At 46.0% G+C, this 20,364-nt stretch overlaps 1 protein-coding gene across 1 annotated transcript in view; it reads right to left on the bottom strand.

Annotated features, from left to right (window-relative positions):
• STRIP2 (striatin interacting protein 2) overlaps positions 1 to 20,364 on the bottom strand; it is a 79,321-nt gene that overhangs the window by 25,178 nt on the left and 33,779 nt on the right. Inside the window, exons 3-9 of the mRNA XM_079992404.1 lie at positions 19,976 to 20,050; positions 18,489 to 18,623; positions 10,993 to 11,113; positions 8,243 to 8,311; positions 6,294 to 6,400; positions 2,793 to 2,920; positions 620 to 805 (exon numbers count right to left, since the gene is read on the bottom strand). Coding sequence (XP_079848530.1) covers positions 620 to 805; positions 2,793 to 2,920; positions 6,294 to 6,400; positions 8,243 to 8,311; positions 10,993 to 11,113; positions 18,489 to 18,623; positions 19,976 to 20,050 — 821 coding nt within the window. The remainder of the gene's footprint in view (positions 1 to 619; positions 806 to 2,792; positions 2,921 to 6,293; positions 6,401 to 8,242; positions 8,312 to 10,992; positions 11,114 to 18,488; positions 18,624 to 19,975; positions 20,051 to 20,364) is intronic.

Genomic DNA, 20,364 nt, shown 5'->3' with positions numbered 1-20,364 from the left:
CTGATCGTTTGCCGATCGTGGAGAGAGATAAGGGACGCTAGAGATAAAGGAAGCTGCCTGGAAGGGGGGAGGTAAAGACAGCCAACTTGCATGTAGAGGAGACAGGAATACTAAAACAAGCAATGAGGAGAGAAATTAGAAGAAAAGGAGGAGCAAAAGACTGCTCCAGCTAAGGAAAAGACACTAAGGCAAACAAGAGGGAAGGGAGTGTTGAAAGGAAACAGCTGATCGGTGGGATCGGAAGAGAGATAAGGGTCACCCCAAATTCACCATCAGATCACATAGCATGTCCGTGGCTACAGCCTGCACCCAAAAAATCACACACCCACTGTTGCGTGGGGCCGCAATGGCGCAAAAATGTGGTTACAAAGCACGGATCCACATGGATCCTCAGGATTTTTGCATTGGGTCACCCCAAATTCACCATCAGATCACATGTCTGTGGCCACAGCATCAACCACAAAAATCACACATCCACTATTTCATTGAGAATATTTTTTTTCTTGTTTTCCTCCTCTAAAAACTAGGTGCGTCTTATGGAGCGAAAAATACGGGTATCACCTGGATTTTGCCCAGTCCTGGTTGGCCTTAGAGAGGTGAGGGCCCCCCCATCTCCTACCCTCCTGCTCCGGTGCCCCCGCTTCTGCTGCTGCTGCTCCACCAGCTCGATGGCATAGGCGGGAGGAGAGGCTGCCCGCATGCTGCGCATGATTTGGATGCTGTCCTCTGGCAGGGGGGGCAAGCCCAGTTCCTGACGCTTCTTCACCTTCATGGCCTGCAGAGCATCAAAGCCTCCCAGGGTGAACTGCAGAGGCGGGAGAGAGAGAGAGAGAGTTGGTCCCAGGCATAGCTGTCAACTTACAGATTTGAAAATAAGGGACCAGCAGCCCCGGAAATAAGGGGTCAGCGGCCAAAATAAGGGATTTTCAGAGCACAGGTATGTTCGACTTCTGAGCCCCTCCGAGCCAAAGGCAGAAAGCCCAGCCAGCAGCCAAACGAAGCCTCAAGCGGTGGTTCCCACAGTGCAGCAACCCGGCAAAGGGGATGAAGCAAGGGAAACCACCGTCACCTCTCCGCTGGGAAGCGCTGAGCAAAGGCGAGTCCCCAGGCAATGGCATGCAAGCTCCACCCCCCCAGTCGTTCTGAGACTCCTTATTGGGTGAGCAACGCAGCCAAGCAACACAGTTGGAGCCTCCCTCCTCCCTGGCCGGCAGGGAGGGAGGGAGAGAAGCTGCTTCCTTTGAAACCCGGGAAATTTAAGGGACATCATCAATAAGGGACAGCAGTGGGACATGGCGCTGGGATAAGGGAGTTTCCCGCCAAATAAGGGACGGTTGACAGCTATGGTCCCAGGTGGGTCCTCAACAACACAGCCTGAACTGAGCAGCTGGAGGCGGTGGGGTCATCAGAACATCGGAAGACTCTGGATCAGGCCAAAGCGGACCCGTTCCACCCAGCATCTTGCGCTCACAGTCGCCCCAGTCAGCCACGAGCCCACTCTGCTTGTCCTAAAGCACCATTTGTTGGAAAGACATGGCAAATTTAACGAACAAATAAACAAGCAAATGCATATTTAACAGTAAATCTAGCAGGACTGAACTGATATGCTTCTACAAAGCAATTCCTGCGCTCTTGTCTTGTCCAGCTGTTGCTGATGGTGTGAGATATTTTTTTTGCTCCATCTGGGGAAAGTACAAAGTTCTAAAGACAGCTCCAATACACACCATTCCGTAGCCGCCACTCCCCCGGCCACAAAATTAAGCTTGCAAAAATCATGCAAACTTTTTAATGTGCAATGCTTTATTATGTTTTTATATGTTTAATATATGTTGGAAGCCACCCAGAGTGGCTGGGGCAACCCAGTCCTCTGGGCGAGATACTAGCTGCTTTGCTTCTCAATATAATCCAGTTGGATGCAGGTGGCGCTGTGGGTTAAACCACAGAGCCTAGGACTTGCCGATCAGAAGGTCGGCGGTTCGAATCCCCACAACGGGGTGAGCTCCCGTTGCTCGGTCCCTGCTCCTGCCAACCTAGCAGTTCAAAAGCACGTCAAAGTGCAAGTAGATAAATAGGTCCCGCTACGGCTGGAAGGTAAACGGCGTTTCCGTGCCCTGCTCTGGTTCGCCAGAAGCGGCTTAGTCATGCTGGCCACATGACCCGGAAGCCGTACGCCGGCTCCCTCAGCCAGTAAAGCGAGATGAGCCACGCAACCCCAGAGTCGGCCACGACTGCACCTAATGGTCAGGGGTCCCTTTACCTTTATAATCCAGTTGGCCTCTGTTATTTTCTCCTACCAATAGGTAAAGGGACCCCTGACCATTAGGTCCAGTCGTGGCCGACTCTGGGGTTGCGGGACTCATCTCGCTTTATTGGCCGAGGGAGCCGGCGTACAGCTTCCGGGTCATGTGGCCAGCATGACTAAGCCGCTTCTGGCGAACCAGAGCAGAGCACGGAAACGTCGTTTACCTTCCCACCAGAGCGGTACCTATTTATCTACTTGCACTCTGACGTGCTTTCGAACTGCAAGGTTGGCAGAAACCCATTAAGGACTATATGGGCTCTTGGATACCCCAGAAGTGAAAGAGAGCAGTTTTTTTTCTTATAAGGAAACTGAGCTCTGAGTAAGCGCCTGGAACCCCCAACATCTCTCGCTGCTCGGAGACCGTGGTGGCACGTAACAGAGCTCTTTTCTTCGAGACCCTACGGCAAGCATGATTTGCCACAGGCCACAAACACGCGTCGCTGGAGCCAGAGTCGCTCCTGTCGAAAGGCAAGCTCAGAATCTCACTCACCACGAGGACCTTCCAGAGCAGAAGCAAAACTTTCTTCATGGGGAAGTGGGGAGCGTGTCCGCTGCAGAACTTGGTCACCATGGTGAAAAGAAGGAGTGCAAAAGGCTCCTCGCTGTGCAGAGGAAAACCTGGGAGGGTGAGGTGGGGAGACACAAGTCAAAAGGGGCCGAGAGTGGGGGTTTTTTTGCAGGCTATTGATGCAATACAAATGCAATAGGAAGGAAGAAGGAAGTCAGATTAGCCTCAACCAGAGCCAGGGCCTTTTCAGCACTGGCCCCGACTTGGTGGAACGCTCTGCCTCATGAGACCAGGGCCCTGCAGGATCCGATTTCTTTCCGCAGGGCCTGTAAGACAGAGTTGTTCCGCCCGGCCTTTGGCTTGGAATCAACTTGATCCCCTCCCCCTCTTTCCTTTTTCCTTTCTCCTTCTGTGATGGAACTCCTATTTGGGGACTTCCCTGGCTTTTTTTCTGGCCCACATAGGACCAGTCTGGATAGTTGGCCTGGGTGAAGATTTTACGTTTTCATCCCCAAAAAGTTTTTGATTTGAGTTTCTACTGAAATGAGGCTGCATTTTCATGTTGTATTTCTTTCTCAGCTCTTTCCACTGAGTGATCATGAATGAGCTGTCCACCTTAGTAGTTCCTTATAATTTGATAAGAAGCCAAAGTTTTTGGCTTAACTCTTGTCTGTGTCTGTCTTACCCTCCTGGTTAGTTGAGCCAAATTCGTTTTTTGTTTGTTTGTTTGCCTGCACTCATTATCGTACCAACCCAATTTGCCCAAAAATCCTTGCTGGATGAGTGACCTGGTTTAGTTTAAAGCGATCTTAGATCTGCAAAGATGGACACAATGCCTTCAAAGGGATCCAGCCGTGGAAACTTGATGAACTGGACTTCAGCAAACAAAAGCTTATGCCGGAATATTGTTCCATGCACCGCGATCTCTGAGCAGCGGGAGATTCCCCCTCTTCCCTTTTTCCTTTCTCCTTCTGTGATGGAACTCCTATTTGGGGACTTCCCTGGCTTTTTTCTGGCCCACGTAGGACCAGTCTGGATAGCTGGCCTTGGTGAAGATTTGACGTTTTCATACCCCAAAAGTTAGTGATTTGAGTTTCTACTGAAATGAGGCTGCATTATAATGTATTTTAATCTTGTTTTTAAGTTGTATTTTAATCAATTGTTTTATACCTGGTGTTAGCCGCCCTGAGCCCGGTCTTGGCTGGGGAGGGCCGGGTATAAATTAAATGTATTATTATTATTATTTATTAATAGTGGTAGAGATATGTAATGGACCGTCCACAAGTCGTTCTCTTTTATGTTCTTCCCAATGCTTCCCCAATGTTGTTGTTATCAGTTAGATTTCCTATTTGCTTGCGAATGAGGTCTCCAAATGACTTCCATTTAAATGCAAGGGTCTTTTTAGTGGTGGCTCCCCCTCTCCCCAGGGAGGCTCACCTGACACCATCATTATATATCTTTAGTCGCCAGGCAAAAGCTTTCCTCTGTAACCAGGCCCTTGGCCTTTAACTGTCTGTGGCCTTCGTAATGCAATCGCATATAAATAAAAATTATAAAATTGCATTTTAACCTGTATTTTAAATTGGTTCCCCCCCCCCAATTATGTTTTTACTGTGATTTTATTGGTGTTAGCTGCCCTGAGCCCAGCTCTGGCTGGGGAGGGCGGGGTATAAATAATAATAATAATAATAATAATAATAATAATAATAGACTACAGCTGCACGGATGTTATTGGCCCAGAGATGGAAAGAAGCTAAAGTCCCTACCAGAGAAGAATAGCAGATCAAGTTGATGGATTATGCTGAAATGGCTAAAATGACTGGAAGAATCAGAAATCAGGAAGGCCAAAATTTCAATAAGGAATGGGGCGAATTTATAACTTATCTCAAAAACCATTGCAAACAGTTAAAATTGTTAGTAGGATTGGAATAACACGTAGTTTAATGGTGAAATTTGGATACAACGGAGAGGTAAAATATTTGGATTACAGTGGTACCTCGCAAGACGAATGCCTCGAAAGACGAAAAACTCGCAAAACGAAAGGGTTTTTCGTCTTTTGAGTTGCTTCGCAAGACGGATTTCCCTATGGGCTTGCTTCGCAAGACGGAAACGTCTTGCAAGTTTGTTTCCTTTGTCTTGCAAGTTTGTTTCCTTTTTCTTAAAACCGTGCATTCACTTTGAGGAGCAACTCATAGCACGCGGTGCGGTAGCCCTTTTTGAGGTTTTTGAAGACTTTGGTGATTTTTGAAGCTTTTCCAAAGTCCGTGCTTCGCAAGACGAAAAAATCACAAGACGAAAAAACTCGCGGAACGAATTAATTTTGTCTTGCGAGGCACCACTGTATTATAAAAGATGTAGGAGGAAATGATTAACAATAGGACCCACAAACAGTTTGCCGCGTTGATTCCAGATCTTCCCCCTCAACTTTGCCAACTCTACGTATTCCACCATCTTGACCTGCCATTCTTCCAATGTGGAAATTTCTATTTCTGTGCCAGAAGTTTCCTTGCAGCCGTTGTGGCGTACATAAACAAATTTACATCTTTCTTTTTTAATTTCCTCTCAGACTTGAGCAAATTTGTATTTTATGTGAAAGCACATTGTAAACATCCGAAAATGTTTGTGGGCTTGAGTTGAAATGTTTTGTAATGTGAAAATAAGGAACCGATTGACATATAAAGAGGTGAAATATAAAAAGAAGATAAAAAAGTGGCTATAGAAATGCTAATAATTTAGTAAAGATGTTTGGAAGTCAGAAAGAGGGAGGGAAGGAGGTCAATGCTCAGTTTGAGCAATGCTTTAAGTTACAGGATTGTGTGACAGAATGTGAATATTATAAACATGGAAAACTCAATAAAAATTACTATAAAAATAAAAAAACAATAAAAAATAGGACCCACAAAAGGGAGGAGGGAAGTCCAGGAGATTTTCTGGAATCGGGTTTCTATGTAGTATATGCGACTGTAAAATTTTAATATGAAAAACCGAATAAATAAATTTATTTAAGGCCAAAAATTGGAAATTACAAGAAGTGCCAACAGTGGAGGAATGGCAGATGAAGATGATGGACTTTGGGGAGTTAGCCGACCTGACCGGAAGAGTCCGCGACCAGATTTAAATAAGTGATGTTGTAGAATATTATGGTTAGAAAGAAAGAAAGAAAGAAAGAAAGAAAGAAAGAAAGATGTTAATTGACTAAGTAAATTTTATGTCAAAATAGTTTTGGAAAACTGCTACAATGATTTATATGGAAACTCAGCCAGGGGGACTCGAGGAAGTCACCCAACAATGTGAACAAAAGTGGAATTATTACAGTTAGGATAAATGTTTGTTTGTTTTCTTTTTGATGTTTTCTTTTTATTTGTTTGTTATAAATTTGGAAAACTAATAAAAAAAATAAATTGTTTTAAATTGATTCTAGACTACACAGAGGGAGGAGAAGATAGCCCCCCGTGCCCAATCAGAGAATTAACAAAAACCTACTGATCTCAGTCCTGAACGTATCCCGGGCTGCCTTCCACACTGGGGGGTCCGTTTCCATCTCCACCCGCATGGCTTCCACCATTAGGTACATCACGCTCAACAACACCCTGGCAAGAAAGCAGAGAGGGGAAATCAATGTCCCGAAGCTGAGGACCCTGAATCCATTGCCCACCCCAAGAGAATGAGGCCCCCCCAACGAATAAAAAGTTCCCAACAAGGACTTCTAAGTCCAAAAGCCAAAAAGGAGCCCTGGGGGAAAAGATTGGAAGAATGTGGAAGAATGGCAGATGAAGATGATGGATTTTTCGGAGCTAGCTGACCTGACCGGAAGAGTCCGTGACCAGAAGGAGGAGGAGTACCAGGAAGAATGGATGAAATTTAATGATTATTTAGTTAAATATGTTAAGTTAAATTAATTGGAAAAAGCTTGCAATTACCAGATAGGCTTGGGATTTAAATACGTAATGTGACCAATTCATATGTTTGATGCTGAATGAATATGAAAGAAATATGTTAAATGATTAAGTTAATGATATAAAAAATTTGATTTGGAAAACCGTTGGAAATGGAATTCAACTAGGGGAATACGAGGAAGTCACTTAACAATGTTAATAAGATTAGTTTCAATAAAGTTATGATTTACGTGTCAGGGAAGAGTCCAGGCCTGACATTACGTTTGTTTGTGTGTTTATTTGTTTGTGAGAAAATCAATATAAAAATGGGGGGGGGGGAGATTGGAAATAGGGGTCTCTCTACATAAGGGGTTCCCAAACTGAGTGGTACCTGGGATTACCTGGGATTACTGGATATGAAACAACTGATTGGTTCAAAATTGGGAAAGGAGTATGACAAGGCTGTATATTGTCTCCCTGCTTATTTAACTTATATGCAGAATTCATCATGTGAAAGGCTGGGCTGGATGAATCCCAAGCCGGAATTAAGATTGCCGGAAGAAATATCAACAACCTCAGATATGCAGATGACACAACCTTGATGGCAGAAAGTGAGGAGGAATTAAAGAACCTTTTATTGAGGGTGAAAGAGGAGAGCACAAAATATGGTCTGAAGCTCAACATCAAAAAAACAAAGATCATGGCCACTGGTCCCATCACCTCCTGGCAAATAGAAGGGGAAGAAACGGAGGCAGTGAGAGATTTTACTTCCTTGGGCTCCATGATCACTGCAGATGGTGACAGCAGCCACAAAATTAAAAGACGCCTGCTCCTTGGGAGAAAGGCGATGGCAAACCTAGACAGCATCTTAAAAAGCAGAGACATCACCTTACCAACAAAGGTCCGTATAGCTAAAGCTATGGTTTTCCCCGTAATGATGTATGGAAGTGAGAGCTGGACCATAAAGAAGGCTGATCGCCAAAGAATGGATGCTTTTGAATTCTGGTGCTGGAGGAGACTCTAGAGAGTCCCATGGACTGCAAGAAGATCCAACCTCTCCATTCTGAAGGAAATCAGCCCTGAGTGGTCACTGGAAGGACAGATCCTGAAGCTGAGGCTCCAATACTTTGGCCACCTCCTGAGAAGAGAAGACTCCCTGGAAAAGACCCTGATGTTGGGAAGGATTGAGGGCACAAGGAGAAGGGGACGACGGAGGACGAGATGGTGGGACAGTGTTCTCGAAGAGACCAGCATGAGTTTGACCAAACTGTGGGAGGCAGTGGAAGACAGGAGGGCCTGGCGTGCTCTGGTCCAGGGGGTCACGAAGAGCCGGATATGACTAAACGACTCAACAACAACAACAACAAACTTGGGGGGGTGCTAGTGGGATTACCTGGGGGGGACCTACCTGAAGGCCAGGTAGGTAGCAAGGAGTGCTGGAGGTGCTGATGGCTGAATCAAGCTCATCTGATTCGAATTTGAATAAATGTGCAATTAATTGTTTTTAATTTTACTTGGTCGTTTACCGACAGTCCCAGGGCAACATCAGGGTCCCACCTGAGTTCGGTGCTGTCAGCTAGGGAGATGGCTGGCTTCCTCAGGGCGCTGCCAGATGCTTGGCTGTTGCTGGAATACACACACAGAAAAGAGAGTCAAATGCCACCAAATTGTTCCTTCTGGAGACTTTAGATTGGGGGCGGAATCACTGGCAATTAATTGTACCCTGGCAGATGGCTTGCAATTGCCGGACTTGGGAAAAGCATCCGTCTCCTGCTAGCAGATGGAGGGGAAGTACGACAATCCTGCAACGTGGCAGCTTTTAAAATTATTTTCAAATTATTATTTCTGACGAACAGGGTGAGCCAGCACGGCCAAATTTTAATCACCACCTTGCCGCCACCCAAATTTGCCTGCATGCCACGAACCGCTTCTGAGATCCTTCTCTATGCAAACCATCAGAGGTGAAGTAAGTCAGCGTATGAGAGAGAGAGCCTTTTTAGTGGTGGCCCTCAGAATGACAGCCAGGGAAATTATTTATTATTTCTTCAGTTTCTATCCCGCCTGTTCTCCAAGGAATTCAGGGTGGCAAACACAATTCTCCACCTCCTCGTTTTATCCTCATAGCAACCATGTGAGGTAGGTGAGGCTGAGAGACTGTGGCTGGCCCAAGCTCACCCCGTGAGCTTCAGGGGCTGAGGGAGGATTCGAACTCTGGTCTCTCGGGTCGTAGTCCAGCACTCTAACCACTGCACCACCACTGCCCCCACCCCTGACCACAAGCAGCAAAGGCCATTTCACTTTAGGACCACCTTGCCCCACATGAACCAAATTCCTTATCATTCCAACACTGGCAAATATTTTTTTTTTGTTTCCTTGGGCATTTGGGCAACACTGGGGACTGGACATTTTTAACTGTACATTTTAAACATGTGTGAGTTATTTTCTAAACTGCATTTAATCCTTCTCATAAATCACTTGCGGACTTTTCATTGTGTGGGAAGCGATTCATAAATTCACGTAAAGCTATGGCTGTTTTAGAATTGCATTTGCTTTGTTGCTGTTATTTTTTACTTAAATCTGGATGGGTTTGGGGGGGGGGTCATTTGTTTACGGAAAAGCAGGATATAAATATTCATGCGAAATATAAATAGTGGGGAAAGCACGAGTGACATGCAAAACTGAACTGGCAGGATGGATCCAAGCCCCAAAGTGGTTTAACCTGCCCCTGTGTGGACACAGCAGGTTTGATGCTAGGGGTGGCAGCCAAATATTTGCTCAGCGCCGTTCCTCACCTCCTGCCACCTGCCACTTGAAGCAGTTGTCCCACTTTAGCCAATAAAGGTAAAGGTAAAGGGACCCCTGACCATTAGGTCCAGTCGTGGCCAACTCTGGGGTTGTGGCGCTCATCTCACTTTATTGGCCGAGGGAGCTGGCGTACAGCTTCTGGGTCATGTGGCCAGCATGACTAAGCCGCTTCTGGCGAAGAAGAGCAGCGCACGGAAACGCCGTTTACCTTCCCGCCAGAGCGGTACCTATTTATCTACTTGCACTTTGACATGCTTTCGAACTGCTAGGTTGGCAGGAGCAGGGACCGAGCAACGGGAGCTCACCCCGTCGTGGAGATTTGAACCACCGACCTTCTGATCAGCAAGCCCTAGACTCTGTGGTTTAACCCACAGCGCCACCCGCATCCCTACTTTAGCCAATAGTAGGGCTTTTATATGTAATGCCCTAGCTATGCGAGAGAGCAGCCACTCCATAATTTGTCAAGCTCTTTCTCCTCAACGGCACCAACTAGACTACAGAATCTGGCTGCTCATGAGTGTGTGTTGGGGGGAATATAATAATAATAACAACAACAACAACAACAACAATAATAATAATAATAATAATAATAAATAATAATAATAATAATAATAATAATAATAATAATAATAATAATAATAATAATTTATTATTTATACCCCCCCATCTGGCTGGGTTTCCCCAGCCACTCTGGGCGGCTTCCAACACAATATTAAAATACAGTAATGCCTCAAACATTAAAAGTTTCCCTAAAGAGGGCTGCCTTCAGATGTCTTCTAAAAGTCTGGTAGTTGTTGTTCTCTTTGACATCTGGTGGGAGGTCGTTCCACAGGGCGGGCGCCACTACCGAGAAGGCCCTCTGCCTGGTTCCCTGTAACTTGGCTTCTCTCAGGGACGGAACCGCCAGAAGGCCCTCGGTGCTGGACCTCAGTGTCTGGGTAAAACGACGGGGGTGGAGACGCTCCTTCAGATATACTGGACTGAGGCCGTTTAGGGTTTTAAAGGTCAGCACCAACACTTTGAATTGTGCTCGGAAACGGACTGGGAGCCAATGTAGGTCTTTCAAGACCGGTGTTATATGGTATCGGCGGCCGCTCCCAGTCACCAGTCTAGCTCCCATATTCTGGATTAGTTGTAGTTTCTGGGTCACCTTCAAAGGTAGCCCCACCTAGAGCGCATTGCAGTAGTCCAAGCAGATCTTGGACAGATCTGCTGCCACTGAAACATATTTCCATCCCTCAAATCCCTCGTCCGGCGACCAGGGTGGTCCCCGATGCGTTGTCCACCAATGCTTCACCTACCCAGTCCTTGCACAGGTTGCCCTCGCCACACAATAGCCTGCAGCAATGAGTTCCACAGGTCAGTTTGTGAGTTTTTGTGAAGCAGAACTCCCCTGATTTATTTATTTTTAAAAAATTGAAATAGCAATTTCCCGGAACAGATTCAAAAGGGGCCCGCAGTAAAATGCCAGCTTCAGATCCTGTTTTCAGAAGATATCTTACGCCATCTCCATATTCAGCAACTCCAGGAAGGCAGTGAAGGTCCCCATATGGTACAGAAGGAAGTTGTTGTGCCGGGACCAGCGGAGGACGTCTGCCTCTGTGTCGCATTCCCCAAAGACCCCTGGGAAGCAGAGAGGAGGGGAGGGGAAAAGCCAGTAAAGGAGGAGGGCATGAGACATGAGACGATGCTGTCAATTTGCATTTCTTAGTACAGAAAGTATAGATCTGGTGTGCAGAGATCTTCCCTGTTCTACTTAGCTCAAGAGGCTTCTAGAAGGTTTCTATGTGAAAGAAGCAGGCAGGAGGTTTCTGATGTTTGGGTTATTGCTTCCGGGAAGCTGAGTACAGCTGGCTTAAACTGTTTCTGTTACCTCTTTCATAGAATCATAGAATCATAGAGTTGGAAGAGACCACAAGGGCCATCGAGTCCAACCCCCTGCCAAGCAGGAAACACCATCAGAGCACTCCTGACATATGGTTGTCAAGCCTCTGCTTAAAGACCTCCAAAGAAGGAGACTCCACCACACTTCTTGGCAGCAAATTCCACTGTCGAACAGCTCTTACTGTTAGGAAGTTCTTCCTAATGTTTAGGTGGAATCTTTTTTCTTGTAGTTTCAGAGCTTGTAGGGCAGTGGCTGAAGAAGGAGCAAAAAGGGTTTTCTCCTGTGTGTGTTTCTTGTGGCTGATTAGCTGCTCTCCCTGTGCAAAGGTCAGAGGGGGCAGGGTTTCTGTTGAGGTAGGTGATTAGCTGTGGGAGGAGCTTATCAGAGCTTGTAGGGCAGCGGCGCGCACCTGGCGGTGCGCGCAATTTGATCTATCTTTAGATTTAGGGGAGCTAGTCTCAAACGTTTGTTGGGGGAGACCTAGGGGTTTTTTTGGGGGGGGAGTTACTTGTCCTGTCTGCACGCTTCTTATGATGGAGGACCACTGTAGCCAGCCCCAACGACACGTTCTCAAGATGGAGAGTGAGGGAACAGCTGCAGTCGCCTGCGGTTCCTGCACAATGTTTGCCATCTTGCCAAAGGTTGCAGGCAGCTTTACCTGCAGCAATTGCATGTTGATTGCCCTCTTAAAAGACAAAGTCCAGCAACTGGAGGAACGTGTAGCTACGCTCCAAAGAATTAGAGAGCTGGAGCTCTTCTTGGAAGCAACAGAGCACACCGTCTCCACCAAGGAGGAGACAGGGGACTCCCCTGAGAAGGAGGCTAGTTCACCAACACAGGAGCCAGATATATGGAGGAACGTGACTCAAAGAAGTAGGAGGCCCAGGGTTCACTCTGATTGTTTAGAAATACACAATCGCTTTGAGGTCCTCTCCCCTAGCATGGAAGACGAAGAGCAGACTCCATTTGAGGATCTCTCCCTCGTTACAGTCGATCAGGTATATGAAGACGAGCAGCAAAGTCAGTCCTCAGGGAATGTGCAGGCGACCTTGGAACGGACAGCTCGCGGAAGAACCCCGACCAAACCTAAGAGGAGGCGTGTAGTGGTGATAGGGGATTCCCTACTGAGGGGAACAGAAGCAGTGATCTGTGGGCCTGACAAGATGTCTCGGGAAGTGTGCTGTCTCCCCGGGGCTAAGATCCAAGATGTAACTGAACGACTGCAAGGAATCATAAAACCCACTGACAAATACCCCTTCCTCTTGGTTCATGTGGGAACCAATGACACTGCAAGCAATAGCCTCCAGAAGATCAAAAGAGACTATGAGGCTCTGGGCAGGAAATTGAAGCAATTAAATGCACAAATTGTCATCTCATCTGTCCTCCCAGTTGAACGACGTGGCCCAGGGAGAGAGAGAAAAATAGTGGAAGTGAACAGCTGGCTTCACAAATAGTGTAAACAGGAACGGTTTGGATTCTTAGATCACGGACTGCAGTTTCTTGAAGATGGACTTCTGGCAAGCGATGGGCTGCACCTCACAACGGTTGGGAGGAATGTTTTTGCCAAAAATCTCAGAAACCTCATCAGGAGGGCTTTAAACTGACTAATGTGGGGGAGGGAGACAGTGCTCCTGAAGGTAGGAGTCTATCAATTGATGAACATGATCATCCAAATGTCATAGACCAAATGGAGCAAACAGCACGCAGACCTAGTGGTGGGAGGAAAAAATCCTTAAATAAGAGACACGGGGGAATGATTAATGGACTTCAATGTCTGTACACTAATGCGCAAAGCATGGGTAATAAACAAGATGAGCTTGAGCTCTTGGTACAGCAAACTAAATATGACATAATAGGCATCACTGAAACTTGGTGGGATAAGTCCCACGACTGGAATGTAATAATGGAGGGTTACAATCTATTTCAGAGAAACAGACCAGACAAGAAAGGAGGAGGAGTGGTGTTATATGTCAGGGATGTGTATACCTGTGAAGAGATCCAAGATTTAGAACCTCAAAGCCAAAGTGAGAGCATTTGGGTCAAAATTAAGGGAGAGATGAATAACAGGGACCTCACTGTGGGAGTTTACTATAGATCCCCAAGCCAAACGGAGGACATAGATGATGCCTTCCTGGAACAGATGGCCAAGCATGCAAAAGGAAGGGAGATAGTAGTAATGGGGGACTTCAATTACCCGGATATTTGCTGGATGTCAAACTCAGCCAAGAGCATAAGGTCAAACAGATTCCTCACTGGCCTTGCAGACAACTTCGTTGTCCAGAAAGTGGGAGAAGCAACAAGAGGAACAGCCTTTTTAGATCTGGTCCTAACCAATGTTGATGACCTGGTTAGTGGGGTAGAAGTGGAAGGATCATTAGGCGCGAGTGATCATGCTCTTCTGAAGTTTACTATACAGCGGAAAGGAGCAGCCAAGCATACTAGGACTCAATTTCTTGACTTTAAGAAAGCCGACTTCATAAAACTTAGGGAAGTGCTGGGTGAGATCCCATGGACAGTAATACTAAAAGGAAAGGGAGTTCATGATGGCTGGGAGTTTGTTAAGAGGGAGATAGTAAAAGCACAACTTCAGGCAATACCAATGAGACGGAAACATGGAAGGTGCCTAAAGAAGCCAGGGTGGCTATCTAAAGAACTTTTAACTAAGATTAAAAAAGGATGTGTACAAAAAAATGGAAAAGGGGGGAAACCACCAAAGAGGAATTCAAACAAATAGCCAGCACGTGTAGACACAAAGTCAGAAAAGCTAAAGCACAGAATGAACTCAGGCTTGCTAGAGAGGTTAAAAGCAACAAAAAAGGCTTTTATGGGTATGTTCGTAGCAAAAGGAAGAACAAAGAAACAGTGGGGTCACTCAGAGGAGAAGATGGTGAAATGCAAACAGGGGACACAGAAAGGGCTGAACTCCTCAATGCCTTCTTTGCCTCAGTATTCTCCGATAAAGAAAACAATGCCCGACCTAAAGAATTTGGAGCAAATGATTCAGCAGAGGAAACACAGCCCAGAATAACTAAGGAGATAGTACAAGAATACTTGGCTAGTTTAGATGTATTCAAGTCTCCAGGGCCAGATGAACTGCATCCAAGAGTATTAAAAGAACTGGCAGGTGTGATCTCAGAACCACTGGCAGTCATCTTTGAGAATTCCTGGAGAACAGGCGAAGTCCCGGCAGACTGGAGGAGGGCAAATGTTGTCCCTATTTTCAAAAAGGGGAAAAGAGAGGACCCAAATAATTACCGCCCAGTCAGTCTGACATCAATACCAGGGAAGATTCTGGAGCAGATCATTAAGCAAACAGTCTGTGAGCACCTAGAAAGGAATGATGTGATCACCAATAGTCAGCATGGATTTCTGAAAAATAAGTCGTGTCAGACTAACCTGATCTCATTTTTTGACAGAATTACAAGCCTGGTAGATGAAGGGAACACAGTGGATGTAGCCTACCTTGATTTCAGCAAGGCATTTGACAAGGTGCCCCATGATATTCTTGTAAAGAAGCTGGTAAAATGCGGTCTTTCTGTCAAGGTCATGCTGACTATAAAAACAGGCCGGAAGGAGCCTGGGTTTCACTTTCTCTTCCTATCTCTTTGGTGCTCTGTTCTGTATGTTTAGTGTCAAGGTTTAGTGTTATTATAAGATATAAGTTTAAGATAAGTCTGCTGCAACTGGATTTCTTAGGAACTGTGCCAATCCTGAATGTATTGGATTTGTGGCCATTATACGGCTCAGGACCCTCGTACCTACGGGACCGCCTCTCCCGGTATGTCCCATGGAGGACCTTACGGTCTGCAAACAAAAACATCTTGGAGATCCTGGGCGACAGGGCGGCTAGGCTGGCCTCAACCAGAGCCAGGGCTTTTTTGGCGGTGGCCCCAATCTGGTGGAATGCTCTGTCACAAGAGACTAGGGCCCTCCGGGACTGGACATCTTTCCGCAGGGCCTGCAAGACAGAGCTGTTCCACCAGGCCTTTGGCCAAGGCACAGCCTGACCCTCTCCTTTGGTAATTTTTCACAGCACTCTAGCCCAGTGGTTGCCATTAATTTGATTTGAACTGATTTTATAATGTATTTTGATTAATTGACTGTGATTTTATGTAAACTGTGCTATTTTTACTGTTGTTAGCCACTCTGAGCCCGGCTTTGGCTGGGGAGGGCGGGATATAAATAGAATTTTTTTATTATTATTATTATTTGCCTTCAGTAGCAGTAAAGCTCTGCTGGATGAAATATTAGTTTCCTCCGCTGGTCTATTTTTTGGGAACTCTGCAACGTGTTTTAAATTTTCCTCCACACGCTCAACAGATGCATGATGCAGAGAAAGGGGAGAGAGAAAGGTTTCCCTCCCTCTTTCATGACACTAGGACTCAGGGAAATCCAAATTTAGTTGGATTTTGGGCGATTCAAAGCACAGGAAATAGTGATGGGCACCAACTCAGAGATTTCTTAAGGACTGACAAATCCATGGTTAAGGCTATCAGGGATCACGAGGTGCAAAAACCATTTACCGTATTTTTTGCTCTATAAGACTCACTTTTTCATTCCTAAAAAGTAAGGGGAAATGTGTGTGCGTCTTATGGAGCGAATGCAGGCTGCACAGCTATCCCAGAAGCCAGAACAGCAAGAGGGATTGCTGCTTTCATTGCACAGCGATCCCTCTTGCTGTTCTGGCTTCTGAGATTCAGAATATCTTTTTTCTTGTTTTCCTCCTCCAAAAACTAGGTGCGTCTTGTGGTCTGGTGCATCTTATAGAGCGAAAAATACGGTATGTTCTACCTTCAGGGGCGAACGCAAGAGACTCAAGTTAGTCATGTTCATTAATGTCAGCGGGTCTACACTTGAGTATAACCAACCTGGGATACAAACATTCTCTTTTAAAGACCACAGTGGTACCTTGGTTCCCAAATGGCTTGGCTCCCGAACAAATCGATTCCCGAACGCCACAAACCCAGAAGTGAATGTTCTGGTTTGCGAATGTTTTTCGAAAGCCGAACATCCAACTTGGCTTCCGTGGCTTCTGATGACTGCAGGAAGTTCCTGCAGCCAATCGGAAGCTGTGCCTTGGATTACAAACTGTTTTGGGAGTCAAATGGACTACCGGAACAGATATTTTATTTTTATTTTATTTTTATTTTATTGGTACCCAAAAAGGGGAAAAAAACAAGACCAAAATACAAACAAAACAATATTAATTACAAATCAATAAAGCAAAAAGCGGTCCTTGAACTATAGACCCGACCTCCCATCCATTCCTTGTTTCAATTATCTATTATTTGTTGCCAATACACATTTTTATCTTAACTAATTATTGATTTATCTTAGATTTCATATCTTTCTTAAATCTACTACTAAAGTTATTCAAATGCTGTGACAGAGTTTAAACTACTGTAATTGTTTTCAAACAAACTTTGAAGACTTCCCATTTTGAGATAAATTCCTGTTTTGGTTTGTTCTTTATTTTTTCTGGCAAAGTATCTAGCTCTGCATAATCTGTAAGCTTTTGGATCCATTCATGGGTAGAGGGGATTTCATCTCTCTTCCACTTTGTAGCAATATGAATTCTTGCTGCCACTGGGGCGTATAAAAATATACTCTTCATTTTTTGTGGGATATCCAAATCTGCAATCCCCAGGAGATAAGCTTCTGGTTTTCTCTTCAAGGAAATCTTTCTTATTTTTTGTATTTCTAAGTGGATACTCTCCCAAAATGCCTGGATTTTTTTGCATAGCCACCACATGTGATAGAAAGTGCCTGATTAATCTCCACACCTCCAGCAATTACTTGGGACACTTTTGTATGGACTCCCGGAATGGATTAAGTTTGAGAGCCAAGGTGAAGGAATGGGTTTCCCAAACCCAGAACTGACTGTGCAGGCAGTTTGAAACGGGCACCAAAATCCCTATTTTTCCTTAGCTAAAATCCATTAACTTGAGCTCTGAGTCAATGTATAAACAAAAACCTGGCTGTATAAACAAGTGCTCAGAGCCCTCTCCTTTATCAGTTTGTGACGGCAAGGATGGCCTTGGCTGTTCCAGTAGAGTAGGGATGACGCGTCTAGGTCTTATCTTACGTCCTGACCACACTCTGATGCACAGACCTAGTCCTGGAACAGCGCCAGAGTATGTTCTTGGAGTTGGTGACCTCTTGCTCCAAGATAAGAATATAGGAACAGGAATACCCTTTTATGGTCAGGAATACAGGAAGGAAAGCCCTTTTATGGTTAAGAGTACCGGAGCAGGAACATCTGTGATGTCAACCTGCGTGTACAAGCTGACGTGGCAAGATTCCTGGGGGAGGGGGGAGAGGGTGCCTGGAGGATATATATACTGCATGAAATCTCTCATTTCTTTGGACTTGCTGTGGACTGACCATGCAAGTGCCTTTCTGCTGCTCCGGAGAGTAGAAATAAAGAACTCTTTCTCTGAACCAACCCTCGGTGTCATTTGACTTCCTGCCTCCTGTCCGGGAGCAAAGCAGAGCCCACCCGTATAGTTAAAGCTATGGTTTTCCCAGTAGTGATGTATGGAAGTGAGAGCTGGACCATAAAGAAGGCTGATCGCCGAAGAATTGATGCTTTTGAATTCTGGTGCTGGAGGAGACTCTTGAGAGTCCCATGGACTGCAAGAAGATCAAACCTCTCCATTCTGAAGGAAATCAGCCCTGAGTGCTCACTGGAAGGACAGATTGTGAAGCTGAGGCTCCAGTACTTTGGCCACCTCATGAGAAGAGAAGACCACCTGGAGAAGACCCTGATGTTGGGAAAGATGGAGGGCGCAAGGAGAAGGGGGCGACAGAGGATGAGATGGTTGGATAGTGTTTTCGAGGTTACCAGCATGAGTCTGACCAAGCTGCGGGGGGCAGTGGAGGACAGGAGTGCCTGGCGTTCTCTGGTCCATGGGGTCACGAAGAGTCGGACACGACTAAACGACTAAACAACAACAACAAGAATAAGGCTACAAAGGTACCACTGTACCTGTGATTTTGGCTTGTGTTCAATAATGCATTTCATTTTCTTTCTCTTAAAGAGAAAATGTTCTGCCCCAAAAGCACGCTGCATATGGGCTGCTGTTCCCACCCAGACCAAGACGACTTGGTTACCTTGTGCCAAGTAGAGGATCGCCCGGGCGACTTTCAGCCTCTTCTCTCTGTTGACTACTTCCAGCCCATCCAGCAACCGCATCACATAGGCCTTCTGCTGAGCCACGTCCAGCTCCGACCACTGCTTGTCCTTCACTGTCGGAAAGGAAGGACCCAAAAAACCAAAGTCTGAACATCACTGCCAAATAGCCCCCCTCTCTTTTCCCTAGCCCCTTTCCAGCAGTTCAACTAACTCCACTGGGAGTTCCTTGGTTGGCACTGAACCATGGTAGGGCCTTTTCAGCGGTGGCTCCTCGCTCATGGCATGCCCTCCCTGGCAAGGTGCGCCTGTCTCCATCGCTATAAGCTTCCAGGAGAAATGAGAAAACATTCCTGTTTACCCCAGGCATTTGGTGGCTGAAAAATCCGGTTCCAGGCATCTCGAAAACCACTGAATGCTTTTAATTGTGATTGCTCAACGAATATGGGATGTGAAACTGCAATGCCATGTGAGTGAGATGAATAAACGCCCAGCAATAAAAGATAATGGGAGAGGATTTACCCCAGCAAATTATTTGTCAAAATTAAAAAGGTAAAAGGTAAAGGTACCCCTGCCCGTACGGGCCAGTCTTGACAGACTCTGGGGTTGTGCGCCCATCTCACTTAAGAGGCCAGGGGCCAGCGCTGTCCGGAGACACTTCCGGGTCACGTGGCCAGCGTGACATTGCTGCTCTGGCCAGAGCCAGAGCCAGAGCCGCACACGGAAACACCGTTTACCTTCCCGCTGGTAAGCGGTCCCTATTTATCTACTTGCACCCGGAGGTGCTTTCGAACTGCTAGGTTGGCAGGCGCTGGGACCGAGCAGCGGGAGCGCACCCCGCCGCAGGGATTCGAACCGCCAACCTTTCGATCGGCAAGTCCTAGGCGCTGAGGCTTTAACCCACAGCGCCACCTGCGTCCAAATTATTTGTCAAAATTACAAATATCCAAATACAGATGGTCATTTACCCTCGCTAGATTCAACGTGCTGCCATCTGCCTTATTGCAGGGCAGATTCGAGGGTAAACCATACATGAAATGAGTTTGCCCCTGCGGCTTGATGGAGGTAGAAACTGTCTCTCAAGTCTTGTTACGCTGCCGTTTCTACGGGGATCTACGCTCGGTATTTATCACCCCTGTTATACAAAAATCTCCAAAGGGGTTTGAACTTCAGTGTCTAAAACTCCTGGTTGAGGACAAGGATCTAGAGATCGCGCTAAGGGTGGCCAAATTCTGTGCGACTGCCATAAAACTTAGGAAACAAGCTGTACTACCAAAATGATTAAGGTTTTAAATGACAATTTTCGCTTATATTTCAGTGATCAAGATTTTTAACTGCAGCTATATCAGAACTGTCTCTGTTATACCCAACTGCAATTCAATGTATTCCTGTTGTGTTTTACGATTTTCCCAATATTGTAAGTGAGCCGGAACTGGTCTGAGACCGTAATAATAAAATTCAAAGATACCTTGTGTTTGGAAATCCTCTTCAAAGCACTTCCGGTTGGCGGCAAACTCTGGCTCCTCTGTGTAGCTGTACAGTTCTGTCGGAGAACGGGGAAAGAGGGGGAGACGAATGAGCACCTGCCAGAGCCACTGTCCCTGCCTGTTATGTACTGAAGTTCTCGCCCTGGGCCAGCAGGGGGATACTGTAGATAGTTATGCAAATGAAGGATTGAAAGAGACGTTCAGTGATTGGATAGTTTTAGAAAGTTGTTACAGTTGCGTTGTACTGGAGCTCTATATAAGCAGGTTGGCTGAATCCTTCAGTTCAGTTCTGTTCTGGCCTGTGAATAAACAAGAGCTGTTTGAAGAATCGCTGTGTCGTCTGATATGTTCACCCACAACTTAACACTGC

The sequence above is a fragment of the Podarcis cretensis genome (genome assembly GCF_951804945.1).
Source record: "Podarcis cretensis genome assembly, chromosome: 10".
In the NCBI taxonomy this organism is placed as follows: Eukaryota; Metazoa; Chordata; class Lepidosauria; order Squamata; family Lacertidae; genus Podarcis; species Podarcis cretensis.
This window is presented reverse-complemented; position numbering and strand designations above follow the sequence as displayed.